Source organism: Fusarium graminearum, chromosome 1 (assembly GCF_000240135.3).
Source record: "Fusarium graminearum PH-1 chromosome 1, whole genome shotgun sequence".
Lineage (NCBI taxonomy): Eukaryota > Fungi > Ascomycota > Sordariomycetes > Hypocreales > Nectriaceae > Fusarium > Fusarium graminearum.
Genome location: NC_026474.1, coordinates 7,989,695 through 8,016,944, shown reverse-complemented (window position 1 = coordinate 8,016,944; position 27,250 = coordinate 7,989,695). Strand labels below are relative to the sequence as shown.

Here is a 27,250-nt window from a genome sequence, read left to right as displayed (position 1 = left end):
CTATCACTCCCAACTACTCCCATTCTCCCACGTCCAAAGAGCGAAGCTCCAAGGACAAATGGGCGGCGCTGGGCGAGCGACGTCGGGCTCAAGCAGCTACTTTTGATTCTATTAAGTCGGTGGAACTTTCCAAGCCCCGACGACACAATTTTGGTTTTGGATACAACAAATCTTACGAAGCGGGCGTTTGGGATCATTCTAATTATCATAACAAATTTGGGGCCGCTAAAGAACGGTCTAGTATTAAGGAGTGCCCTTGGAACAAGGGAAGGGATTGGAACTGGCGTCGAGACAGACGCACCGATCTCGGTGACGTTGAGTGGGTTGGAGGTTGGTAAACGGGATTGAGTCTCTACAACCTTCAAATGTAGTTGGGCCGTCTTGAGTCCCTGGGGCGATACTCGAAGATATTTCGTGCGTTGCTTGGATTATGACGAGAGCCTTACTCGCTTTCTGTGTATAGGATATTTTAGAAACAATATAAATACCAGAAGTACCTACTCAAACATACTTTCAAACAATGCCTCTGTGACTTGTGCTGTAAACATTTATGTAGATTTCTGTTGCTGTTTTAAGTTAAACTTGCATGTCCGATGTGATGTACTCTGTTGGTTGTGTAGCCGTTATGATGATGATTGAAGACGATAGGATGTAACTGTTGGACGTTCAATCTTAATGCACAGTAACTATGATCGGGTACCTGTGTTAAGTTGGCTCTTCTGTTTTACAGTTTGTATCTAGTATAACCCTTATGGTAGATCAGGCAAGTAAGTCTAGAGGAAAAGAAGAAAAAAGATATAAAGATAAGGTGGAGGAGGAGGAGGAGGAGGAATATAGCTAGGCAGAAGGTTTTACTGCCGCTGCTTAAGGTAATCACATCTAATCTTAGAATTTTACAGCAAATGCAGCGATCTATTGCAGCACTAAAGAAGGACCACAGTACTGATGCTAAAATTACTGGAGGAGTCACTGAATCATTCTACGCGGGGAGGAAAATAAACAAGAGGCTGTGGTTGTGATTCACAGGCACATCAATGCTGGCACTTCCTACCTATCGATGCTACAGCATTCATACCCACATCTTTTCCTCCTCATCTCATTTCAAATTCATTTCACTACAGACTTCACCTCTCTATCTCATTTATCACTATTACCCGCCGCGATGATTTCCACCACGCCGGCCAGATACAAGAAGTTCCCATCACTGACCAACCCAGTGCTATCTAAGACACCGGAAAATCAGCAGGCCTTGCGGAATCTCAAAAAGATATACGACGATCACTCCAAAGATTGGGATGAAGGAACTAGATACACGATCATAGATTATGTTCTCAACGGCGAAACCGAAGTCACGGAGCGCATTGCTCGCACCCCCGGCAGACACAGGCTCTTGCAGCGAAATATGACTTTCGCCATCTGGATCGTGCTCAGGGCGATCTATGGCTTGGAAAGGCTTGGCAGAGTCCAGTACAGATTTACAGAGGCATTTCCTGGAATCGATCCCGCATCTCTCGTGAGCCCGATCCTGGCGAAGACGACTCAAGAGGAGGGAGACGACGACGAGGATGAGGATGTGAGTCTATTGCGCAATTATTAATACTGATTCTAACATGACTAGGCTCCCTCTCCTCGTTCTATCTGCCCTCCTCCTCCCCCTCCCCGCGCTCCAAGTATCTTTGGAACAGTAGACGTTTCCAAGTTCGCCTATCATCAACAACAAAGCGACTTGCAAAAGCGAAAGAGACTTGACGTCGCCAGCCTCCAACCATGGAAGATTCTCAAAAGAATGGTCAAACGTGAACCAGATACTGAATCCTTCTCAACAGCGCTTCGCCCGCCGGCCTTTCCTCAAGCCTACCTTTTGCCTACGGAAGAGAATCGCAACTCGCCTTCTCTCGATAACAACGCCCCCCTGCCATCAATCGAAAGTCCCACTGGGCCTAGTGACTCTGGTCAGGACTATTCACTGTCTCAGCAGGATAAAGAGAACTGCATCCCTCCACTTCGACCAGCCATCCAACATACCGCACAGGTCTCTCGATCTAACCAATCTATCGAGTCGGGGAACATTGACACAAACTCACCCCTTTCCTCGTCGCAAATCCCCTCTCTCGTTGATCAGTGCCAGAAGTTTGATGCTAGGATCCGCGAATTACAAACAGACGTGGATAATATGAGAAAGGAACAACAAGAAGAGCGCCAGAGCTTCATCGAGACAATCGCATCCATCCGAGACGAGATTCGAGCCGACATGGACCGTAGTAGAGATTCGACCATCTCGACCCAAACCGCAAAAGTTAATACCGCGATGACTGAATTCAATAAAGCCGTCTGCACTTTGCGTACATCCCTTGGTACGTTGGCGACAGAGCTGGGTGAGCAACCCGAGCAAGACAAGCCCTCACCTGACTTGAAGACCAGCATCAATGATTTGAGGAAGTTTATGGCAATTGTGGGAACCAACTTTGAGGTCCGCCAGCAACAGTTCAGGGGTCAAGTTAAGGCCTTGGACGAAACAACATATCAATCTTAGGGGCTTAGGGCACCTGCATGATATGGATAAGAAAACGGCGAGTGATAGCAGGGAATGGGTTGGCTATTGGAAATGTCTGCATTATTTTGGGATCGACGCTCTTTCATGAGTTATCTATAATTATTTCGCTAATACCACTGGTGTTGAGGTTTGAGTATATAGAACTCTCACTAAAGATCAATGCAGATATTATTTAGGGTTACCTTAGTATTATTCTTTGTGACTTTACCTACTATAAACGCCTTTACCTATTGCACGGAAGCGGTAGTTACGCATTGCTTTCGGCGCTTAAAGCATAGCTGAGCTTCTCCCTCATATCTTCAGTCGTAAGCTTAGAATATGTATCGTCTTTATATAGACCTACTGTAACTTCCAGTTACTCTCAAACCTAGTCAGCGATAAGACCGCAAAAGATATAATAAAGGCAGTGTAAGCTTGTGATATTATAAGTCCAAGCTGTTTAAAGCATGCTGATACCAAGCTAAGCTTAGAATACGCATGTTACAGTCTCGTATACTAATGTATATATGTTGGTGCAACCTTTGATAGAATCGTCGATTAACTACGACTGGACACTAGCTAAGCTCTCTAACACGATGAACGGAACATTCCCCCCTTGCGCATTCAGGGTCTTCTTTACTCTATGCACAGCGTCTCCATAAACCCCAGCTTAAACCTCAAAGAATTACGGCAACCTTCTCATGGCGCTCGGACAAGTCCGTTGAAGATCTGGATAGCCGCCCCGTAACACGATGTCATCCTGAACATCCATCCTTACTGAGACGTTTGATGGGTTAACCAAGAATGGACATTCTTTTCCAAGTTCTACTGCATGGAATAATCTAGTGGATACCCTATTTGGGGTATGTGTGACGGACATGACGTTAAAGTCCAAGGAAGAAAAAAGAGAACAAAAAATTGTTACCCACTTGCCTTATATGGAAGTGACTTGCTGCTCTGTGCATTGTTACCGGAGGTTACTGGCCGGGGTGTGTCATGTTGACTTTTCTTCTTGTTCGGTTGCTCTCATTCTCCAAATTCACTAAAACACCATCATGAATGAATCACGCCGTTATCGGACAACCTTAAGATGCTCTCACTTTTTGTTTGACTCACTTGGACTATACTAAATTAGCACTGTACAATTTATCGTCAAAGCGTGGACCATCCAAATCTGGCAATTCCTTATCTCTCTCGTTTTCTCTCCCCAGAAAGGCAACTTATCTCTGTCCAAACCCCAGAAACCCCAGACTTTCTTGTCTCGGTACAACTTTCCTCAGAGATAAGGCTAGTGATGCTTCTCGAAATCTGGGCAGCTCTGCAATTGGACTCTTCTTATCTCTTGAGTGCCCCCCTGATTGACCGTACATACACATAGACATGCCCTGCATATATAGCTTATTCAGACCATCATGGCCACTTCTGGTATATCAAGAACAATGAATGCATTGTTAGGCGAGGCCACATGTTCGGAATTCCACTCCGTACACCGCCAAGACAACATACCACATGTCTGTCACAGACAAGAGCCAGTTTGACATGTATGATTCGATTGGAGCATTGATCCAATCAGATTGTGGTTTACATGGCTTCAGAAAGCCGGTCATAAGACGGAAAGGAAAATACTGTATGAGACAACTAGATCTTGGGACCGTCTCAGTCAGATTTGGCTTGTTTCCTTTAATATGTCATTCATAAATGCCATCCTCACCTAAAATTAGATCATATTAGGGCTAAGAACTAATTATCTTAGACTTGACCATAGCTTAACGATGATCTAAGTACTTACCTTGATACAACAGATCTCATAAGGGTCTTTACACGATGCGTTGCAATGCTATTCCCATAAAGACGGCTGGTGGCATGAGGGCTGCATATAACAAACATGCAGAACAATTATCCATACGAGGTGAATTTCTATTGCTAATCTCATATGACGGCAATTGCAAAACACGTTGCTGTAGCATAGAAAAGGCAAAATCGTTCGTCTTCTCATATCATCTCATCGGCTACGGCAAACAGATCAAAACTGTCATTATGACAGATCCCTTTCAGCATGGGACGTTTCTGTCAAGTGTCCTAAGAAACAGTCGATTCCTGCTCGGGCGTGGCCGAACAGGGTCGTGGTCGAAAGAATCTAGGCGCATGACGCACAGCCATCCGAAAAGGTCACCGTCGGCACAGCAAACCCTGGGTGTCGGCCCAGACACAGTAAGCACTGTGTTAGGTAAAGAGCTCCAGAAAATTCGGCAAAAGTCTTGGCTCAGTTTCTGTCAAGAAGGCCAAGTGAGAGCGGCTTACAAGGCAGACAAGCCAGCTGCCTTCAAAACAATAGTTCCGTGGGCCTCCCCGGAGCTTGTTCCATATATGAGATATCAGTGACGGATGCTGTCCCGTACTGTCTGTCCTGTGCCTCCCAGTGGCCGAGCTTAGACCACGTTGGGAAAGCAGAAAATTTGGTAATGGACGACGATCGATCTTGTAATGGTCCATACAGTTTGAGCCTCATCGATTAATGTGTGTCGATCGCTAGTCGTTGCAGCTCTCGAGTGCGTGCATCCGTGCTAAAGCCAAGCCAAGCTCAAGCTCAAGCTCAAGCTTGTCAAGCAATTTTCTATGAGCCCAATTGCCCAATCCCTTATTACAATTGCTGCCAGATGGGTCTTGCCAGGGACTGTTATTATTACTGTTGCAACCCAGCCAGTCCAGACCGCTTCAAATATTGGTTTCAGGAGTTGTGACGCTTGCTCGGAAACTCCTTACCTTCTCGTCTGTCGGATTGAGCCGCTTGACATCGGAGCGTGGGATAAAGTAGATGGCCCGCGAGATTGTCGTGAAGTGGAACGTTGGCTTTGTCGAGGGAGCTCAGAGAATCCACTCAAAGTCTCAACTCGTCTTGTGATGCTTAAAAGGCCCCATCGCAAGGAGGATCCCATGGTATAATTATAGCGTACTATAAATTTGCACCTGTTCCGATGCGGCTCAAAACTGGCCCGCGCTTTTGCTGTGCCATGAATGGAAAATTTTCCTAGAGGGGTGTAGTTAACAATATGCTCGTGCACGATCTGATTCAACGTTGATGTTTAATTCTCAACTGAACTCAAGGGTCGCCAAGATTTGACTAAAGAGACGATCTTGAATATCTTTTGATCTTGCAAGAACTATCAACAATGGTGTAAGTGATGGCGACTTCCACAAGTTCAGCCTGGCTGAAACAGCCACCAAAGACAAGGACGGCGTCAAGTTCTGGAAGCCGACTCATAGAAGCACGTTGGGCTAGGGCGATTCGTGATTGCACATTCTGGTGACGCCCTTCCCGAGTTGCGGCCTGTGTGCCAAGTGTATAGGTAGACAGGGCTGAGTTGAAAACGCACAAGGGCTTCCAAGTGACAAGTTGAACAAGTTGGCTGAATGGTCAAGGGCCCCTCCAATCTTTTATGTAATAGAAGAAGCACCGTGCGGTTAGAGTTTGATGCATGATCTTCAGGAACCAGCGATGCGTTATAAAGCTGTACCCTGACCTTGGAAACCATGTCCCTTGGCGGCAAAGGAGGTATTCCTTAGTCAAGAGCCTCATGATGCGGCTCTCCTTTTTCGGGTTTGACCAAGGAACTTTGACGGTGTGCACAGTTATACTTGCTGATCTAAAAAGAAGGTGGCATATGTACCGAAACTTGTGTGGACGAATCGATATAGATCTGTTGCGTAAATGACCGCTAAGAATGGTAATCCGAATATTCCATGCTCCACTCTGAACTACACGAGTATCTAGAACTGACACCACGAGTATGTATGTATCGGCTAATAATGCTCCTACCTCGAAGGCCGGGGATGCTTCTGGCGCTTCCTCGGAATGGGAGCAGCCGCGGCTCGGGAGTGGGTGCCGTTTCTGCTGCCGCGTAACATCAAAGTTTGCGGAATTAGGGGACTGTTTGGCAGAGTATCAATATCATGAGCCGCTTTAGCCATTGATCTTGACCATGATAGCTGCTGTGTTGATGGTGTTTGGTTTCATGTAAGCAAAGTCAATATCTAGTCATCTCGATCGATGGATCATGCCGACGGAATTGCTTTGACGCAATAGTCGTCGTAATACGTTGTATACGATGTTTCTATTGTAAGTTTGACGTTGAAACAGCTCGCCACGAGTCGCTGTCGTATTATCAACAAATATAGCCACGTGTATTGCCCGAAGCCAGTGATATTGATGCTGATACAATGTTGGCGTTGTTAGCTTCGGTCAGTTATTTCCCCTCATAGAGCCAGTCTCGCCCGGAAGAGTGAGGTCTACCCTATGGAAACGTAAAAGATGAACCCTGTCGATGGGTCATAAAAGTGAAGTGACTTTCACGATGTTGTAAAAAACGGTTGTGTTGGGGGGGGCGTATGGTGTTGTTTTCGCTGTACCTACCTAATGAAGGATGATGCTGGCAACAGTTGTTAGCATTTCCGTTTCTGAAGCTTGGTTCTCCTTCATCTCCAATTAAAAAGCCTGGTTCTTTTGTTCAGATCGAAAACTCTGAAATCTGAATCAAGAAACAAAAGCCCAAGTCGGGCTAGTGCAAGTTGGTCAGTTCTTTCTCTCAGAGATTTTCCCAGGATCTTCTATGGTCTTTCATGACACCGTTAAACCTGGAACTTCTTGGAAGGTGAACGGAAGGCACTTGCCGGTACGTACCTGCCTGTGCCAGCCGCGCTCCTGCCCTTGATTGGACAGCTTACAGCCTCGGCTACCTTCTCACCTTAATATACGGTCAAGGTCAGTCAGACAGTTAAAAAAAAAAGTCTTCATCTTGTGGAGACAATTCCCCACTGTGTCACTACCGTCTCTTTGCAGGAGGAAAGGGCCAACACGACGTGGTCCACACCGTGTGCATTGAATGTTCATGATAGTCAAACTAAGCCAAGAGTAACGTCCAAGACGTAAATTTTTGATCAGAGGCGATCACTTAACCGTTTTTACTATTACTCAATAGCGGTCTTATTGTGGATCGTGTTGGAAGAAATCCTTCTCCAAATCCTTCTCTTTTGTCTAGCATTCACTTTGTTTAGTGGGACCGGCATCGGACGTGAGAATCACCACACTTTAACCTGTGACTTGGACGATGGACAGAATCGAGTTAGTGACATTCATGGGCAATAATTGGCGTTGTTGACACCATGATGACCCATGGATCATGCAAATTTGAGTGTCTTACCCTTAGCTACCCCAATCCATCTCCAATTCTGCTGCCCCGTGCAAAGTCCATTAGCCACAAGATCTGATCTGTATCTGATCAGATAAGTTCTGGGTTGTTAGCCGTGTTACAGTTAGCAACTGCCGGTCATGAGAAAGCCAAATCATATAAACCTACTATTCAGCCCGTACAAGACTGCCTCTGCCTCGTACGTTGGTTCGCCCATGGACGCTCGCCTCCGTCGGCCGAGACGCGGAGAGCTAGCCCTGTACAGGTTCCTTGGCCAATCATGTCGCCTGTGTGCCAGTTCTGGGCAATACAACTCAGATCTCCATGGCGTGTTTTATTCTCGGCACCTGACTTTACCTCTGGCATAGCATTCGAGCGCATACACCGCCTGTAATTAACGGAAGCTTCACAGGGTATGCTGCTTACAGTTTCATCCAAAGTGATACCTAGACAAATCTACTTGATCTACCCGGACGAGGCAGACAACGTGCGCATACCTGCTCAAGGGTGAAGTTTAGCATCTCCTTTTCCCATCGGCATTTTTGACCCAATTGGGGTAACAAATAGCGGAATTTCAACTACAGTTGCATCGCCTAGGGGATCCATTTAGTGCATCGTTGGCGCTGTAACAGGTGAATTTACAGGGCCCTCTACCACTAGCTGGTCCTTCCGTTTGTCTTGCCAACTGCACGTGGCTGCCATTTCCACCGCTAAAGTATCGGCCTTAATTGTCCGGAAAATTACACCATCGCAATCCAACACGCTTCGATTGACTTTAATCACTGGCATTGATGAACCAGCATATTGCTTATTCGAGAAGAAATATCTGACGAGATACATGCACGTCAGGCCAAGACTGACTGCCAGTGGTTGGAGACCCTTTTCCACGTCATGTGCAGCTGCATCGAATCATAATTTACTGGGCCGATGCTGTGTCTTCTCGATCATTTCCGTCAGAGAACAAAACTAACACAAGCACTAACTAGTCACTGAGATCAAAAGGGTCCCCCCTTGATGACCCCTGTGGCTTGCCGGGCCGGCCTTCGGTCTACTGGACCGATGCTCTCACTCAGAGTTCTGCTACGTAGCAGAGCCTAGTTAGTGTGCATCTAGAAGAAAAGATGTGCGCTCGGAAGTATCGCCCGTCTGATTTTCAAAGCATTGCCGAGTCAGATCAGGAGGGGGTTATGCATGTCCGAGAGGAAACAATCTGGGTTGCTGCATCAAGTTGAACTCATGATCGAACCAGCTAGCATAGTCTACTGCACAGCAGCACCAGCAAACCTGCTTCCCAGTTTTCAATTCAGGAACTCGCCAGAGCCGCCTTTCCCTCCCAAATAACAGCCGGCCATAGCCGGGCAGCGTCGGTTCGTGGTTGTGGTAGGAAACCTTTGACCTACGGGCACTGAACCTGGTTCTACTATTGCGATCCACGATCGCAGTGCGCAAGATCCAACGTGCCTTCTGTTGACCCACAAGGTACTGCTTTACGGTACACTGTGCGCTTTGTTCCTGATGAGCATCAGATCAGAAACGTTGGATCGTGCCAAGTGAGCATTAGCCCATGGTGTGTACCGTTTGTAGAACCTGGTCTTGACCAACCGCAACACCGCGTTACTCCCATACGGACTGTGCCAAGGTCTGGTATGGACTGTGCTGATCTCTTCTGGGTCCGGTTATAGAAGCCCACCTTGTTGGTCTCACGCCCTTCGGCGGTCTCCAGGCCCAGGACCTAACCACAGCCCACACGCCTAAAGGGGTTACAGGGCTTCCAGGGCGCGAGCAGAACTGGAAGAGTCAGGCGGGAGCCGTCTGTCAGTGAATATCCACACAGGCGCCACTTAACAAGCTCGCCATAGCAGGGCATCTTTAGCTATGACACATCGTTTCCCCAAGGAACGGAGCACGAGTCGAAGAGTCTTGAGTCCAGATATTTAGTCTTGACGATGCCCTCGATCTTCCCACTTGAAAGGACTCTCCAGATCTTCCCCATATCCATCTTGGCTTATATCAAGTTCCCCAGACTTACTCACATCATCATCTATTCAGGGTCAACAACACCTAGTCCCCAGACAGACATTGACTTATACAAAAGTTACCTGCCTACCACTTACACACAAACGAAACAACAACAACGACGACGGTCAACGATTCAATTAGGTTTCTACAAGACACTTGTGACCAATTGATATCCCAGTCACTCTTGGAAATATTTCCGAGGAAAAACAAAAAACAAACTGCTGCTTGCGCATCTGCAACTAACTACCGGCACTCAAACTTTTGCCAACCCTTACGGAACAGGCTTGGCTCAACTTCAGTACCATCGATTGTCATTACCAAATTTTCATTCATCTCCTTGGTTGAAAGTCAGAAGACCTTGTTGTCCCTGGCCATCTCCCGCCCCATCCCACCACCTGAGGGCTTCGAAGATTATTCCCGGCATTACATCACACTGAAAGAGTTTTGCGAAAACTCGTTCACGCCGTGTGCTATTTTAGCCGCCAACCCCCCACCATCTAAATCCGTATAAGACAGCGTCTTATAGAAAGATCGCTCATGACCGCAGCCATGCCCCACCGCGTGGCTAACTTCATTCGCACCTCATCTGGCAACATTGCTCAGATCAAGAAGGTTGCACGATCACGAACGAGCAGTCCCTACACATCAGACGGCGAGGACCGACCTCAAATCCATGCTGTCAAGATGGCTGAGCTCGCTGATGCCGTCAAGAAGCACCACCGCATTTCTCTGCCTTTCGGCAAGTCCCACAAGGACCACCCATCAGATGTTTCCATCGACTGGAGCATCGAGAGCCCGCCAGTAGTCTTCCACGGCAACACCGAGGAGAGCACTGGTGCGCTCATCACTGGGCAGATGTTTTTGGATGTCAAGGACGAGATTGTCGAGGTTGGAAGCTTTGCTGCTTCCCTCAAGCTTCACGTCTTCCAGAAGAGACCCTACCAGAGCCACTGCACAGACTGCCAAAACCAGTACACTGAGCTTAAGAGCTGGCAATTCCTGGCACAACCTACTACTCTCCGAAAAGGTCGTCACGCATTCCCCTTCTCCATCCTTCTCGATGGCCACCTTCCCGCTACCATGGACACTCCCGTGGTCGCCATCTCTTATGAGTTCAAGGCCGACGCCTATGTGACAAAGAGCGTTCACTCAGCCAGCGGCTCTGTTACACCTATCCGATTCGAGCGAACTGTCCCTGTGAAGCGATCTCTCCCCGAAAACGAAATTCCTCACCACTCTGTCCGCGTCTTCCCTCCCACCAACATTAAGGCCAGCGCCCACTACAACAATGTCATCCACCCTACCGGTACCAACAATGTCAGCCTTCGACTTGACGGCCTCATGAGCCGCAACGAGAAGGCCAAGACCATTGACTTCTGGCGACTCAAGAAGGTTACTTGGAGACTCGAGGAGACTATCAAGTCCATGGCTCCTGCTTGCGAGCGACACGCCCCCGCCTCAACTGAAGATGCTGAGAAGAAGACCCTCCCCCGCCAGGAGGTCCGCGTTCTTGGCGAGAAGCACCTCCACGATGGCTGGAAGTCTGACTTTACCGGCACTGATGGCAAGGTTGAGATGGAATTCGACTACTTCGCCAACCAGTACAAGTCTCACACCAAGGAGCTCAAGTTCGCCTGCGATACCAAGTCTCTGGAAGGTGTTGAGGTGACCCACTCCCTTCTCATTGAGCTTGTTGTCTCCCGGGAGTACGCCCCCGAGGGTAAGCCTCAACTGGCTACCCAAACCGGCACCGGCCGCATCTTGCGTATGCACTACGGTGTTGTCATGACTGCTCATGCTGGTATGGGTGTCAGCTGGGATAACGAGGCTCCTCCCGTCTACCAAGACGTGCCTCCCAGCCCTCCCGCCTACCCTGCCATCGAGTCCCCCATCCAGTACGATAGCTTGGAGCACATCGACGCCCATCGGCTCAGCAGCCTTTCCAACTCCCCTCTTGTTCTCTCAGAAGATGAAGGCCAATAATACCGCCTGATCAACTGAATCGCGTTGCTTTTTTGCTTAATGTTTAATTTTCTTTGTCACCAACTGCATGAGATACGCGGCGATCCGATTTGCACAAAAGAAGATACCCCAGAAGCGTTGAACGGAAGACTCGGTTGCTTCCACATATATTATATTTATGAAGAGAAGGGAATACAGCACACATGGGAAATGACCTTTAGGATTTGGAGTTTGGGAGTACAAAAAGTTACAAAGAATTGAATATGAAGGGGGCAGAAGAGCCCATGTGTTGTGCAGCTATGAAAGCTTCTGTATCTAGTCACGAATGAATCCGGGCCGCTCAAGAAGCAAGCCCAAGACGACGTCCAATAATGAACTATTCAACTCTTACATTCAAACATTCCTAGGTGATTCTTTGTTTAAGCTCGTCAAACCTTGAACGTTGCTGTTTCTTATTACTATGATGTAACATCACGATGCTAAATGTCTGGGCTTGGAGTTCAAGTTTGAAGACTCAACATAACGGCATAATGCTCTTGGGAAACTCTACTCCGCAAACGTCGATGGCACCTTTCATTCCATTTTGTCAAAGTAAATTTCCAAGTCGAAAGAGGTTAAATGTGAGTCAGATGCAGCCAAGAACGAGGCGTCCGGGATTTGATCACCGACGCCCTTGTGATAGCAACTGCAACGCAACCTCTTGAGTTTGAGTTTGGGGTAGTTGTGGGCAGGGGACAGCATAGAGGGAGTCATGATAGGTTAACACAAAGTATTTGTGCTTGCAGGCAAGCAGTCGTGTAACAAGTCATGTACATCAGCCCACGCAGCTTTGACAAACAGCTTCAGCATGTGATTGCTACACACATGCATGAAGGAAACACGGGACAGGGAGGAGGTATGCAGCCGCTGATGGCGCTTGAAACATTACGCGGTGGATGTGCTACACGACAACGATTGCGCATAACGAAAAAAAGCATTGACGGAACAACCGGGACTCAGCAGCCGGGGCGTTGATCATGTCCCAACCGTTTGAAAGCGTCGTCAAACAAGACAGGCATTAGAGTATCCGGCAGTGGCTGGATGCTCCGGATGTTTATTCCGATAAGGTTCCGGTCTGAGATTCTCCATTGTATGGGCTGTAGCTACTTTTAGTGTATGTATGTTTAGAAAAAGAGAGCTATACTTGGTTGATGAATCCACTTGTATGGATGGATGAATGGATCGGTCGAAAGGGGGAGAGGGGTGTGTGTGTGCGTGTTTGGTGTCTCGGCCGGGTTGAAGCTTGTGTGATGAAGAGATGGTGAGTCTCGTGACCGGCGTATTGAGACGGGGAAACGCGGTTTCTAAAGTGTAACAAGATTTTACTATTCCCGGGGGTTTGAAGAAAAGGGGAAAATGGATATCTTTTGGGGTTGTTCCACGAATCGAGTCATGCTGGCTGGACATGTGCTGCTGTGAGCTCTTGACCGACATTTTGTCGATTCATGCTGAGCGCAAGTCTGTGAGAGATGTGAAGTTGTTCCTTGCTCAATCATGCAATATAAGGATGGTTATAGCTAGAATACTCAAAGAATACATGCTAAATCAGCAGATAAACAAGTACCTGAATCTGCCAAGGAACTTGATAAGGAATGTCTCAAGATAAGTTACCCCGGATTTTTGATAGTTGGTGTTTACTTGATCTGGAGTGTGGATACTTGAATAGGCTGATGTGATTGATGGGTACAGGTCTGGGCATCATGATGATTATCTAGGTGGTATCTATCAGGTACAAGATAAGAATCAGTGAGTTGCTGAGTAGTACCTCCTGACCTTAGAGAGATGGGAATATTATCATCATGATATGTCTGTCTATCAGCCAGTCTGTTATCAGCTAGATAGATAGTCTGTTCATTGACCAGCCTGTTCCTGTAAAAACAGCATCAAAATGTCATTGCTTCTTCGTAAAGGTCACACGACCTGTAGACTTTTATTTAGGTGCATGTTTCACTCCCGCGGGCAGGGAATTGGAATTGAAACCGGGACAGACTAAAAATTGATTGCATTGAATCTTGGTACTAAGGAAGTAAACGTAAAGTGTGTGAGATTCGGAACATGTCCGAATTAGTGCCTGAGGTTGGACTGGGTAGTAGTCCACCAAGGTCGTAACTGACGATCCACTTCCCTTGAACCGAGACAAGTTATGAGTAACAATTCATTTATTTAGCTCCTTCTCTACCCCGGATTTCGGCCTCTCCATGTTGCTCATATAAACTCGGATTATTCCACCCTCACTCACTCACTCACTCACTCACCCACCTACTGAACCAATTGCTTCATTTACCTAGATACCTATTCTCTCACCTATATCGACTAGACATATATACACCGGAATGTCCCATTCTTCTTCTTCAAAACCTCAAATGGACACACAAAATACCTGTACCGAAAGAAGACGATAATAAAAAACACAACCACCAAAGACAACCAAAAAATGGCCACTTGTAGTCTCAATTCGCTACGGCGACCTTCCCTGACTTTCATGTCGGAAGCAAAAAGAAGATCCTTTCGTTTCAATCCCGTCATCTCCTCAAAAGCTGCAGCTCGCAGCTTAGCCACCGTCACCGCTCAAACGACTCAAACTCCTCCTCCACCGCCTCTGATGATGGAGGATCACAACACCAGACTTATTAACATGGGGTACAACTACAACTACATCGAGCATGTCGAGAACCTAGAGCAGTACTGTCACGGAGGCTTCCATCCCGTCGCCCTGGGCGAGACTATAAATAACCGCTATCTCGTCCTCAACAAGCTGGGCCATGGTGGTTACTCTACCGTCTGGCTCTCATGGGATATCCTCAAACAAAAATATGCCGCGCTGAAAATTGTGCTGGCTGACTTTGGAGAGGATTCGACAGAGGTAGATGTCCTTCAGAAACTAGAGGCCAAGGCTGGAAAGAAACACCCCGGAAGGTCTTACATTCGCCATATCAATGACAACTTTCACTTCGACGGGCCCAATGGAAGACACACATGCTTGGTTAACGACCCGGCTATGATGTCTTTGAGACTCGCAAAGGATGCTTCTTTCTCAAAGCTCTTCCAGCCACGCACAGCCCGAGCCATCGCTGCTCAGGTCGTTCAATCGATCGCCTATCTTCATGAAGGCGGTGTGGTGCACGGTGATCTTCATCTCGACAACATCCTGCTGCAGCTTCCTGACCGGATCAGATGCTTATCCCCGGATCAACTCCACGAGAGACACAGTCACCCTACAACGGTGCCTGTCACAAGACTTGACGGTCTTCCTCTTGATGAAAACGCCCCACGAAATGCTGTGCTGCCAATTTGGCTAGGCCAGAAGAGTGAGGATGTCGCTCTGGGGGATGCAAAGATCCTCCTTGGTGACTTTGGCGAATCGTTTCTCCCTAGCGAAGAGAAGCGAAACTACTCCAACGCACCCATCCGCTACCGAGCTCCTGAAACCCAATTCCCAGACGTCTGCCCATCACTGTCCTTCAGCTCCGACATCTGGAGCCTAGGCTGTCTCCTCTGGAACGTCGTTGGCCAGCGTCCCCTCTTCGACGCCTGGACACTCTCCGAAGATGACATCCTGCAGGACCAAACCGATCTTCTCGGCGAAATCCCAGAAGAGTGGTCTGCATACAGCTCCAAGCGCTCAGAGTACTGGATCGAAGACGTCTCGGCAGAAGAGTCCGAAACACCGATCCAAAACAACGGTTGCACATGGGAGTCCCGCTTTGAAAGCAGTGTCCAGCAAGGACGCAAGGAAAGCGGCATGAAGCCCATGTCCAAGGACGAAAAGGATGCTTTCATCGACATGATGAAGACAATGATGACGTTCCGTCCCGAGGAGAGAGTCTCGGCCAAGGAGCTTTTGGAGTCAAAGTGGATGAAGCAGTGGGCTTTGCCCGAGCTAAGAAAGCTTGCGGCTTCATGATTGATGTTTTTCTTTTTCACAAATGGGATTGGCGCTTTTGAATTAGCGAGTTTGGGTAAAAAGCGATTTTCTATAGGTTTCACGGCAATCAAAATTTAGTTATAGCAATTTATGATATATGCTTGCATTTGTTGTTACCCACAAACTACCTCTACATGTGATGTACCAATCCCCGCGGAGACTCTTACGATTCCGATATGTCATGTCTCCTATTCTGTTTAGATTTTGTCAAACTTGTTGGACATTGTTCCGTGTTGCATGCGAAAGCACATATAGAAGCAGGTGCAAGCAGGAGATCACAAAGCTGTGTGCCAGTTCCAAACAGACAAAACTCACATTACATTGCACCATAATTGCTTCACACGCCTGATAAAGGTGAATCAGAGATGATATCAGCCAGGCTTCTCTCGTGCAGATTCTCAACTATAAAGAGCCCAGGATATCCCGGAATTCCTGTTGTTCTGTCATTCATCACTTTATCTTTCAGAACCCTTCTTCCCATCTCTATATCTTGTTATATTATACTTCCTCCATGAGCCACCCAGCCGATGACGCTGCCTTCTTCAACTTTTATACCAGCCAAGAAGGGCAAGCTTCACACAGAGGTCTGCGTCGCATGAAGCAGATGCGACTGGATGAGGAGTGAGTCTGAGGCTCCAGCTGCACAGTCGTGAGTCAAAGCAAGGCAACGTCGCAGGCAACAACCAGTTTCTCGAGCGGGCCCTTCATCTTGTTGATCGTTTCGCGAGAACAATTAACGATTTTAATCGGTTGTTACCGCCCCAGCGGATGCAAGGTGCTCCTCCCGTATAAGCTTTCTTTCTTTGACACACTCTCCAACCAATCTACAAGTAAGTACTAGCAGTGAACTTACCATGGACATTACAAGCTTCTTCATCATGTAGATGATGAGATTGTTATTGAATGGCTCCTATTATATGACACAGCTACTAACCTCTCATAGCGTCGCTGTCGCACTTTGGTCACCTTGCCTATGTCACAGCTGTGTGCTGGTGCTGGCCACGCCTCCAATGAAGACGGTGATCCCATCAAACCCAATCTTGAACTATACTATGTAGTATGGCCCAAACACATGAGCCAAAAGCTCCCTACAGAAGCATGGGTGATAACTGGGCACCCCCTTGCCCCCCAAGAATTGCTTGCGCAGCAAGCAAAGAACTATCCAACCATGCTTTGCCACCAGCACATCGACGGCTCGATCTACTCAAGAGGCTGGGAAGATACTCTCCATTCACTACGCACCCACTCTCCACCCTCCACTACGCTATATACAAGTTTGTATGGACTCATCTCAACTATACGAAAGATCAGTTCCGTCAACTGCACGAACAAGCACCAGAAACCTCCGCCACACACTCTCACAGTCTTATAAACACTGTCAAGGACTGCCCGAGGACGCCTCGTCTACCATAGCGCACTATAGTCTACTACTGCGACTCTTCAGACTCCGTGGCAAATCATTCTTTCGGATGAATCCGCTTGGTTGGCTCCTGGTGGAAGAATATGATCCCCAGGGAAGTAGAGTATGCAAATACGAATCTTGGACGAGCCACAGAACTCCGCCATCAAGGAGGTTGTACGCTTAGAACGGTGTTCTCGACCAGTCAATCTATACAACCGGACTGTCTTTCCAACCTAGTCGCGATTGGCAGAGAATTTGATCTCCCTTTGGAACTATCTCTAAGAATCTATAAAATCACGCCATTGCGTTCCACAGGCCTGACATTGAATCGCCCACGATGTCTGCGGCAGTTTCTAGTTCGAAAAATTGAAAGGCTTCGTTTTATGGAGATGGAAAGAATACAACACCTAGATGTCCATGTCCAAGCAGGCGATTGGATGGCAGTGCAGCCCGACTCGCACGATTTCACGAGATGCACAACATTTTCAGGGTGGTGCTCGTCCTCAAGAAGAAGCGTCGCCACTGCATCCATACGTCACATCCCGAAGCAACTGTTATCGACTGGATTTTGCTCGTAATCGCGCAACGCTGGGTTCGAGGGGTCAATGATGATACCATTGCCAGTCCACGAGGTCTGAATCAATATTGGCGGACATGCCACAAATTTTCGACGACATGACAGAGTATATAAAGCCTACCAAGACAAGCTCATTGATGCTGTGAATCAGAGCCAGGCCAAAATCGACATAGCGAGGCGATTGACTTACGTATACATTCGATATGCCCTAGACCTGTTCGGATTGCAGCAAAACGAAGTGTGGCAGCTGCCCATCCTGCCAGAAAACGGGACGCAAGTTGCAGAAATGTGATCAAGCAAGCACCAGATGAAGATTCTGCGGGCAGACAGGGCTTATTGACAACTCCAGAGTTGACCTATCCTCCTCATTCGAGGATCTCATCGCAAGACATATATATATGCTATGACGCGGCACAAGCTCATGAATGAAGTCATTCATGAGGCTGCATGGGGTTTGTTCCCCTTCAATATGCCTTTCTTATACAGCACAAAGGACAATTTGCCAGCAAGTCCGAGTCAGCCCAGCACCGGTCCACATTAACTACTACCAGCGCATTCCACGAAAAGTGTTCTCACGATACATCATTCCCTATATAGTACCGGACGAGATGTATCGTAGTGTCCCCAGTGAACCCAACAAGCCAACGAGAGAACGAGCCAACGAATTGAGCGACATAATTTGGAGTCGTGGCGAAGATGAACGAGAATTGGAGGTCTGGAGAGGAGAGTGCTTTGACGCTACCACAAAGCAATTCAAAGATGACAAGTAGTTATTGTATCTGAAGCAAGGGAAATTCGGATTAGATAGCCCCCTTACAAACAAAATCTACAATTTTAAACTAGTCCCACTTCATACCATCGTCGTCGTACCTAAACAATCTTAGAATCGCTGAAGCAACCAGTTCTCCATCATGTTCCAAATCCGCCGTCTCAGCCGCCCGATCAGCATGCTCAAGATCCTTGATTCCTCCACTGTCGACCCGCATCTGGATCTGTCGCTTGACCATGTCCTCGTCAAAGGCCAGGTGCGCTTGTGTAGTGAACAGTCTGTTGGGAATGTACAGGCCCTGGATGGGAGTGTGGTCGCTCTTGCCCCAGATGTGAACATCTGTGTCAGGTGGGAGAAGACCGTTGGATGACTCGACAGAGGGACCCTCAAGGACTTGGTCTTGATGCATTTGGTGAAGGTAGACTTTGTCATCGTGGGTTCGGAAGAGACGTTTGCCAACGGGTGTGAGGGTGATGGCATTGTGGCCAAGCTCCCAGTCGTTTGAGGGTGAAGGGCCAACCTTTCCGCCTAGAAGGCGTGTGAGGATCTGGTGACCAAAGCAGACACCGGTGAAGTGAAATTCGGGGCGCTTTGTCCATATTTCTAGTACGTAAATAAGCATTGAGTTTAGAATAGTTCAATTGGTTCTACTTACGCTTCAAAAGATCGAGCAACTCGTGAATCCAAGGGTTGTCGCCATGGGCGTCATACATGCTCCCCGTAATAAGTAGACCATCGTAATCGTCAAATTCCTCAACCTTTGGCATGCGACCGCCTTCTTCCGTAACGACAAAGACTTGCTCTGTTTCGATACCAAGAGGGGGGTGATGCTTCTTGCCTGCCTTTGAAAAATGGTGGTGTAGAATCTCGCCAAAGGAGCCGCGCTCTGTTTGGGTGTTGGGATGAGGAGTATCGGTCTCAAGAACAAAGACCTTGACGACGTCAGAGTCGATTGTTGGCTTGTAATGTTGACCCATGCTGCTTGCTGTAGTGTAGGATTTCTTTGGCGTTGAGAGTGAAGATGAAGGAAAGGGTAGGAATGGTTGACGACGAGATGTAGCAGTGGTGTAAGTTCTGGAAGGCGCAGATGAAATGGCAGTTGCAGTGGGAGGAGGAAGCTGCCAGGCAACGATTGATCTATTTAAACGGCAAGAACGAATACAGGTTCTGAACATTTTTTTACAGTATTGTAATATGTAAAATGTATAACTTCTACGGCGAGGGACTGCATATGCAGCTTCTTTATTGGATCTTGGCGAAATGGTCTTTATGGCCGTTTTTCCATCTTTGACGTCAGCGAAGTCTCTTTATACGGATACTTTACTCCAGTTTGCCTTTAATAAGTTGAAAAGCCAAGACCGTGATGACGGCAGCGGGTCATGGAATTAGTGGGCTTGAGTTTCTTGTCAAACATGCTTCAATACCGGTAAAACTGTTCTTGTTGTTCCTGTAAATCAGGGACCATTACAAGGATGTTTTGTTCCAATAAGAAAGAGATGCATTTACCAATCGAGAGGATGGATGATATAATGAGGGGGGAAACCCACACCACCCTAAAAAGAAGCATACATACAACGATATACTACCCAAGCCTCAGGGTATCAGAAAAATTGGCCGCTGTAAGCATAGGAGACGAAATTAATAGATCAGCTTATGCTACTTAGACTATACTCTTTAGGTTATTTATTTTTGTAACAAAAGACTTAGGGGGTCAACGTTTCTGCTACCTAGTAGCCAAGTTACAACTTGCCAACCTCTTCAGATCCCCAGTAAAATGTACTAATCTCAACTCCAACATACTCATCACTATACTTCATCGCCTCCTCTCCATCTCCAGCCGCGCCTGCACACACAAGCAATGGCATAAAGTGCTCACCTCCTCTTGGAGGATGCATCATGTCAGCGTACGGAAACGCTCTCCAACCGCTGAGGGCCTTCCATCTATCCTCTTTTTCCTTCTTCATCGCGGCATCCGTCAGCACACTGCTCCATTGATCAGACAAAACACGGAACTGCTTCTGCTGCTCCGGCCCTGAACCGCCAAGCATCATCATGGCGCGGATATTGTGAAAGCTCGCAAAGCCGGATCCAATGACGGCAATGTTGTTGGCGCGCAGTTTACCCAATGCAGCGCCCATGCGAAGATGCTCTTCTGGGTCCTCAGATTCAAGAACCGAGACTTGAATCACGGGAATGTCGGCTTTGGGGTTGACGAGCAGCAGCGGGATGAAGACGCCATGGTCCCATCCCCGCTCGTCATCTAGCTCAGGCGTCAAACCTTCTGCCTTGAGCGCATCGGCAATTTCGTGTGCGATTTCTGGGTGGCCTGGCGCGGGGTACTTGAGAGCATAAGACTCTTTGGGAAAACCGTAGTAGTCGTAGAGAAGCTTGTGAGATGCGCCTGACGAGATGGTGGGTTTGTTGGTGGACCAGTGGGCTGTGACCAGGATAATGGCCCTGGGTTGATCTGGGGTACCGAGCTTGAGGATCTTGGGTACGCGGTTTTTAAGGGAGTAGACAATATCTTTGTGCTGAGGATCGCCCAAGACAGGCATGGGACCTGATCATGTTAGCCATCCATCATGTTTGAGTGCTGTTGATTACTTACCACCACCGTGAGACAGGGCAATTACAGGAGCGACCTTTGACATTGTAGGTGTATGTGATTGAGAAAAGAATGATTTGAATGGTATTTTTGAAGTAATTCTTGATGCTATCTCAACATGAGTTACTTGTCTCTGTCTTGTCCCATCATGGCGGGGCCTTTGAAGCTATTTATCCTTCCACTGTCATGATAAGATACTGGGCCATCATGACTTTGTGGAGCTATTTCCGTTTCCCGCTTTCAACTTCCGAAACTCTGAGCCGAAAACGATTGCATTTGCATCGCATTCAACGAATGGGATCATACTTGGTCATCACCCGCGCGCGATGCTCCACTCGTTCTCCCACTGCTCAATTTGTCATCCGAACTTCGGCACTCCCATTCCGACGAGACTGACTTGTCATGATAATCAATCTCGCGCGCGGTACACAATTAGAATTATCCAGACATATAAATGATCCCAATTTAACTTGCTAGATATGCCCCGATACATCCATATACACAACTAGATAAACACAGAAACCTGGTCCCTTCCATGACCAACAGCCTTAAGCCGCGATCCAATCTCAAGAGGGCTTCCCTCTGTTACCATAAAATGTCCAGGGTCCTTTGTCACCTTTTCGTCTGCTCCAAGGATCTTGTAAATGTTTGTGCTGACAAGATCAACTGCCTCCTTCTCTTTCAGCCGTCCGCCTCCGTTCTTGTAAGCAGTTCCAGCAGCGAAGCCAAGATCACGCAACTCCCAGTCCTCATGGAGTCCAATTGCCACTGTCACACCAGCATCAAGCAGTGCATCAACGACTGTACCGTTGGTCAGTGGTGCGCCGGTGAGTACACGACGTGAGTCCCAGCTATCGCCAATCGACTGCAAAGGCGCTAGGATAACACCAACGCCGGCCTCTCCAAGCTCCTTAGCCACCATATGAGACTCAGCACCGCCAATAATAGCCACCTTCAGGCGCTGAGCTTCTCTCGTCGCACTGGAAGTCTCGAACAGACTTTCAATCTCAGACTTGATTCGAAGAGCTGTCGCGATTCCATCTGCGCTGTTGATCGTAAGGGCCAGGACTCGCTCACCATTTACCACCTTCTTGAGGTAGGCTTCTTCAGAGAATGGATTGACAACAGGCTGCTGGTTGGATGCCACAGCTGCGAGTAGCTTGTTTCTCAGTCCACCAAAAGCAGCCGAGTAGCTAGTTGTGCCTCTGATATTGACATCCAAAGTGTAGTGAACTGCCAGATCGGGAGCAAAAACAGCCCCTTCCTCAATCGTGGTCAATGCTGAAGTCGAAAAGCCAACGCTGGTGCCAAAGTGAGTTGCGGCGCCCACAAAGATGGGTGCTGAGATGGCCCTGGTGACACCGTAGCGAGCTGCAACGTTCAACTTCTTGGAATCGAGAGCAAGTCCATCAATAGCCCTGGAAAAGACCAGCGGGTTAGGTCCATTGTTGGTCACATCCTCGGCTTCGATCTCGCTGAGACCCAAGGTACCGCCCACAGCCGTAAAGGCTCGCGTCAAGTAACCGTTCTTGAGTGCAATGGTCTTTGCGCCAGTTGCAGTTGCAGTATCAAATTCGTAGCTACATTTGCCAACACAAGAGAGTTCACCCTTGGTGACAACCACATTGACAGGCTGACCCTGAGAATCGTATGTCTTGCCCTCTTCGAGAAGCACCTTGGTGACACCGGTGAAAATCACGTTATCGAGCTTGCTTGGTTCCTCGACAATTTCAGCAGGCTTCTCAATAACCACAGGAACTTCCTCTCGCTTAGACAGCTCGACAGGGCTTTCGAATTGAGGTGTTCCGTCGATCCAGACTTGAACAGGAGTGGCGCCAACACTAAGAGGGTCACTGTCCCAGACAACAACATCGGCATCGAAGCCAGGCTTGACCTTTCCTAGTCGTTTACCCATACCAAGCAGCTCCGCGGGCGCAGAAGTGACACTGGCCATGGCAACGTGGTATGGAAGGCCATAGTGGTATGCCTTGGCTGCTTCAAAGAGGACGTGCTGCGCATTGATGACAGGGTTGTCACTGACGTATACGACTGTGAGGTTATTTTCATTGAGGATCTTTCCAGCGTACTCGGAGCCGATGTATGCTTCAGTCTTGTAAAACATGTTATCAGCGAAGAGAGCTGATGCAGGAGCGCGCCCTCCCCATGTTCGCTTCAAAATCTGGGGTGGCTGTTAGTGAAAGTCAAAGAATTGGTGTAAAATACATACCTCTGGGACTAGGTATGTCTGATGAGCATGGTGGAAAGCTCGAACAGCGAATTTAAACTCATTGGTGTGGTCGACCATGGCTTCCAGGTCGGGGATAGTATAGCAATGCGTGTTGATATGAACCTGGCCACGAAGAGCAGCGGACAGAGATTCCCAAGCAATCTCACCAGGGAGATACTCATCCAGAAACTCAACACCCTGGGACTCGGCCTTGGCACACCAGTCATCCTGCTTCTGAATCAGGTCTCTGGCCTGTTCAAAAGCATGACGGAATTCGTAACTTTCGCCCATACGGCTGAAAGGTCTGTTTCCAACGCGGCCATGAACATTTTTGGCGTTCTCACCACACGCCATTTTCATATATCGCCAGTTACGATCAGGGTCGGCCAGCAAATCCTGAGCGCTAATTTCTTTACGGCCATCGGGTTTGCCAACGGCATGCTTGATGAGATAGGCTTCTCCGCCGATGTTGTTGCCGGAGCCTGGTAGGATGAGTGAAGTCGTGACACCGCCTGATTTGATGACCTCGATTTGAGGGTCCAAGGGAAGAAGCGAGTCAATGGCTCGGGCCCAGGGCGTGATGTTGTCTGACATCTCATTGCCATCAGAGTTACCTTGGAGAGAAGGCAGCGGGTACACACCAGCATGGCTGTGTGTATCAACAATACCAGTAGTTAATCGGCGACCATGAGCCTCGTAGATAACAGTGTTGTCGGGCAGGGAAGCACTCTTGATATCTTTCTCAACACGTTGAATAAGACCTTTCTCGAGAAAAACGTCACCCTGCACCCACTCCCAACCCTTTCCAGAACGCGCGTCCTCTTGATCAGTTCCCTCGACAGGCTCTCCGATCCAGATGGTAGCGTTCTTGATCAGAGTCGGCTTTCCGCCATCGATATAACGGGCATTCTTATCGCGTCCAAGACCAGCTGGGTCCTCAGGCTTGACACGCAACTTCTTGCATGTCTGCAGGTTCTCGTTCAATTTCTGAATAGATAAAGTGGTTTCCTTTCGTGGTGAAATCTGTCGCCATTGGGCAAAGACGATGAATCCAAGACATGCCAAAGCAAAGAGTTTGATGCCGCGTGAACGACGTAACGCTCGCCTGCTCCGATGCTGCTGTTGACCAACAGGCGCTGGCAGCGAGATGGAGCTATAAGGCGGGAGCTGAGCCTTGTCGTCCATTGTCGCTTCTTTTTTCGAAGCCTCACGATGTTCAATATCTAATATTTCTTGATGAATGGATGTAAGCGTAAAGAGGAGAGATGAGTTTTGGAATGAAGATCACTACGTCCCTCATTGATAAGAGAGTTCTTGGATGTCTCGGATATTCATGTAACCCGCCAGGTACAGGCGACGGAAGCTACCTAGCCTGGCTTACAGTGATTGGTCTCCACTATGGCGAGCTATCTATGGCGGGGAATGTAGTGGTTGCGGGGAGCTGGTAGCTCTTGCACCTGCTGTAAATGGGCGGGTAGAACGTCTATCAGTGGAACTTTTGTATTTCCGCTTCGTTTGGAGTTGATAACAAGCGGTGATCTACCATTCAAAGTGCCAACGCACCTACTAAATTAGAATAGCAGTTAAAGCGAGAGTGATGGCAAGTTAGAAGTGAAACTTGGTGTTTCTGATTTACCCACACTTGAGGAAATAGCATGGGATTGAGAGATCTGTGACATGCTGGACAATATGGCTGAGGCTAAAGCTCAGCACTGGTATCTCTGGTCTATTCCAGCCAAACCCAGGTATAGAACCAGACGGGCAGGCGTATGAGATACCATTGCTGTGTAGGTAGGAGCAATGGAAATATCAAGAGAGACAATAAACAACAAGCTGTTTATCTGTTATTCGTGGTCTGTTTGGCTCCAGTAAGCTCGGCATACTTTGTTTACGCTTTCAAACGGCGGCTCAAAGGTCGAAGTCCCCTTTTACACTACAGCCATTCTATCGAGCTCCCTTGCTCGACTAGATGCAAGCAAGCAAGCACGTCAATCAATCACTTTAAACTGAAACTGGGAAAAGTCGGTAGCCAGGTCCGTTCACCCTCGGTTGTTGTTTTCTCGATCGTGATCCGACCTCGTGGCTAAATACTAGGTTCGCTTCAGGGTATAGCATGTCGATGGTGAAATGGTCCCACTTGAAACCCTCCTAGTTCTATTCCTTGTCAAGCGAAAACAAAAGCCAAATTGATCAATTGTTTTTATTGTTTATGGAATGTCTGTGGCGTTGTAGAGTTAATTGGTTAAGCTTTGCAGAGAACAAGGTGGTTTGTGAGCTCGGGACCAACGTTCGTGTATGTCTATGATTGCTTGTTATTTATATACTACAGACCTGGGGTCTAGGATTGGGGCCGTTGAATATCCACTTGAAAGTGGTAAGCGCCGAACCAGGTTATGGAAGGCTGAGCATCTCTGTTGCTGGGTTATCATGACCAATCTTACATGTAGCAGTAGCCAGACTTGGCAAGTGGACAACTGTTGTTGTTTTACTGTTCTGCTCAGTTTAGTTCAGTTTAGTTGCCTGAGAATAGTAGAGAGATATTGATGACCTTTGATAGAGTTGAGTCGGGACATAGTGCTAAAGACAAGATGAATTGCCTCTCCACTTACGGATTACTAAAGATATGCAAGAGATAATTAACTTTCCTCCACAATTGCTGTCTGTCCTCCCACCATCTCCCAGTCAATGAAACAATGCGGGTGTGTGTGTCACTGTGTGATTGTGCCTGTAAGACACAAATGTCCGAGTCTGAGATGGATGCGTTGCTGTGCCAACAGGACGACGTAATTTGTTTGGGTTGGCCAGCTAAGCTTCCCCCACCAAATTCATGTACATACCCATACCCGTACCCGCACTTGCCTTGCCAGATCGCTCCGCTCACTCCGTACCTGACTTGGTTAACTTTGCTGTACGACAACGTCTCAGAAAAGGAGAGATAAACCGAACATCTTACATTCATTCATTATTGCATTGTATCCTCAACTGGAACGCTCTTGTTTCTGTTTGTTTCCTTAACCTCGCGATTTTTGTCTTGAACTCGTGAGCGGTGACACTAAACCTACACCGACCATTGACTTTACAGACACCAACGCCTCGTTAATATCAAAGTTCAACTACTACCCGAACAAGACGCCATCGACATCGAATTTGCCCGACATTCGCAGCTGCTCAGTACGCGATTCGGATCTTTCTCAGCGGCAGTGGCCGTAGAGATACAAGGTATCCTTCGCTTTGTACTCTGCTATAGTTCAGCCAGGCTCGTGTTGTCGCAAGCAACTACCCGTGTCCGCATTCCAACCTCCCTCACACAATGGATCCGAATATGTCGCGCCCACCGGACTACAGCCTCCCGCCCTACGATGACGAGGACCTTCACACGCCTACAGGTTACAGTCCTGCTGCCGTGAGACTGTTGACATCAGAGGAACACTACGACCCTCACCCTCACACGTATGTACCACCCTCATCCCCCAGTCAGGATCAGATTCCGATTCAGACCTCTCCTACACGCCCGGCATCTTCAAATTCTCCTTCTGCCTCTGTCTCTCCTTCACCCTCTAAGTCAACACCTTCTCCTCTCAACCCTCCAGTAGAGATTCCCCCTCCATTGTTTGCTTCACAAACAGATCTCAATATGTCTTCAGAAGCAGGAGAACGGGCCTTCAGGCCTGAACCTGGTCAGCAAGATAACACTCAAGCGAACATTCACAACCAACAAGAACAACCTTCACCCAACCCTCCTTCATACTCACGCTCCGTTGCCGAATCCCAATCTCTGTTGCCTAACACGCCAGTTCATGGCGGTTCAGCTGCAAAGTTGCAGAACAGGAACAGAAATAGCGTCCACGTCGCCTTCGCAGATCTGCCAACGGATCTACCAGAGATTCCCGAGGGGATTAGCGAGAGACGTAGGGTCCACAAAGAACACCAACACCTTGGCTTAGAGGCGAATCCAACTGTCCCTCCTCGTCCAGTCAGTCGCTTAAAGAATCCAAACTCACATGAC

At 48.0% G+C, this 27,250-nt stretch overlaps 9 protein-coding genes across 9 annotated transcripts; 5 read left to right on the top strand and 4 right to left on the bottom strand.

The window, feature by feature from the left end:
* Positions 1–1,162: 1,162 nt before the first annotated feature.
* Positions 1,163–2,533, top strand: FGSG_02490 (uncharacterized protein; the record flags this gene model as incomplete). The annotated part of the gene is made up of 2 exons (XM_011320118.1): positions 1,163–1,573; positions 1,619–2,533. 2 exons carry the CDS (start codon positions 1,163–1,165, stop codon positions 2,531–2,533), a joined length of 1,326 nt encoding a protein of 441 aa, XP_011318420.1.
* A 1,509-nt stretch (positions 2,534–4,042) lies between these two features.
* On the top strand, positions 4,043–4,823 carry FGSG_12148 (uncharacterized protein; the record flags this gene model as incomplete). Its single annotated transcript, XM_011320117.1, is given in 3 exon segments — positions 4,043–4,074; positions 4,336–4,744; positions 4,761–4,823. The coding sequence occupies 3 exon segments, from the start codon at positions 4,043–4,045 to the stop codon at positions 4,821–4,823; spliced, it is 504 nt and encodes a 167-aa protein (XP_011318419.1).
* Positions 4,824–5,654: 831 nt separating this feature from the next.
* On the bottom strand, positions 5,655–6,066 carry FGSG_12147 (uncharacterized protein; the record flags this gene model as incomplete). The annotated part of the gene is made up of 2 exons (XM_011320116.1): positions 5,655–5,861; positions 5,908–6,066. The coding sequence occupies 2 exons, from the start codon at positions 6,064–6,066 to the stop codon at positions 5,655–5,657; spliced, it is 366 nt and encodes a 121-aa protein (XP_011318418.1).
* A 4,059-nt stretch (positions 6,067–10,125) lies between these two features.
* Positions 10,126–12,090, top strand: FGSG_02489 (uncharacterized protein). The gene has a single exon (XM_011320115.1). The coding sequence runs from the start codon at positions 10,288–10,290 to the stop codon at positions 11,719–11,721; it is 1,434 nt and encodes a 477-aa protein (XP_011318417.1). The 5' UTR covers positions 10,126–10,287; the 3' UTR covers positions 11,722–12,090.
* A 2,284-nt stretch (positions 12,091–14,374) lies between these two features.
* Positions 14,375–15,643, top strand: FGSG_02488 (uncharacterized protein; the record flags this gene model as incomplete). The annotated part of the gene is made up of 1 exon (XM_011320114.1): positions 14,375–15,643. The coding sequence occupies one exon, from the start codon at positions 14,375–14,377 to the stop codon at positions 15,641–15,643; it is 1,269 nt and encodes a 422-aa protein (XP_011318416.1).
* Positions 15,644–16,175: 532 nt separating this feature from the next.
* On the top strand, positions 16,176–17,036 carry FGSG_02487 (uncharacterized protein; the record flags this gene model as incomplete). Its single annotated transcript, XM_011320113.1, has 3 exons — positions 16,176–16,285; positions 16,458–16,494; positions 16,608–17,036. 3 exons carry the CDS (start codon positions 16,176–16,178, stop codon positions 17,034–17,036), a joined length of 576 nt encoding a protein of 191 aa, XP_011318415.1.
* A 1,446-nt stretch (positions 17,037–18,482) lies between these two features.
* FGSG_02486 (uncharacterized protein) lies at positions 18,483–19,389 on the bottom strand (the record flags this gene model as incomplete). Its single annotated transcript, XM_011320112.1, has 2 exons — positions 18,483–19,015; positions 19,068–19,389. 2 exons carry the CDS (start codon positions 19,387–19,389, stop codon positions 18,483–18,485), a joined length of 855 nt encoding a protein of 284 aa, XP_011318414.1.
* Positions 19,390–20,151: 762 nt separating this feature from the next.
* Positions 20,152–21,063, bottom strand: FGSG_02485 (uncharacterized protein; the record flags this gene model as incomplete). The annotated part of the gene is made up of 2 exons (XM_011320111.1): positions 20,152–20,972; positions 21,021–21,063. 2 exons carry the CDS (start codon positions 21,061–21,063, stop codon positions 20,152–20,154), a joined length of 864 nt encoding a protein of 287 aa, XP_011318413.1.
* A 419-nt stretch (positions 21,064–21,482) lies between these two features.
* On the bottom strand, positions 21,483–24,429 carry FGSG_02484 (uncharacterized protein; the record flags this gene model as incomplete). Its single annotated transcript, XM_011320110.1, has 2 exons — positions 21,483–23,205; positions 23,245–24,429. 2 exons carry the CDS (start codon positions 24,427–24,429, stop codon positions 21,523–21,525), a joined length of 2,868 nt encoding a protein of 955 aa, XP_011318412.1. The 3' UTR covers positions 21,483–21,522.
* Between the last annotated feature and the right edge of the window lie 2,821 nt (positions 24,430–27,250).

Bases quoted from the DNA above. Each gene is read 5' to 3' on its own strand.
- FGSG_02489 (XM_011320115.1), top strand. From the start codon at position 10,288: ATGCCCCACCGCGTGGCTAACTTCATTCGCACCTCATCTGGCAACATT.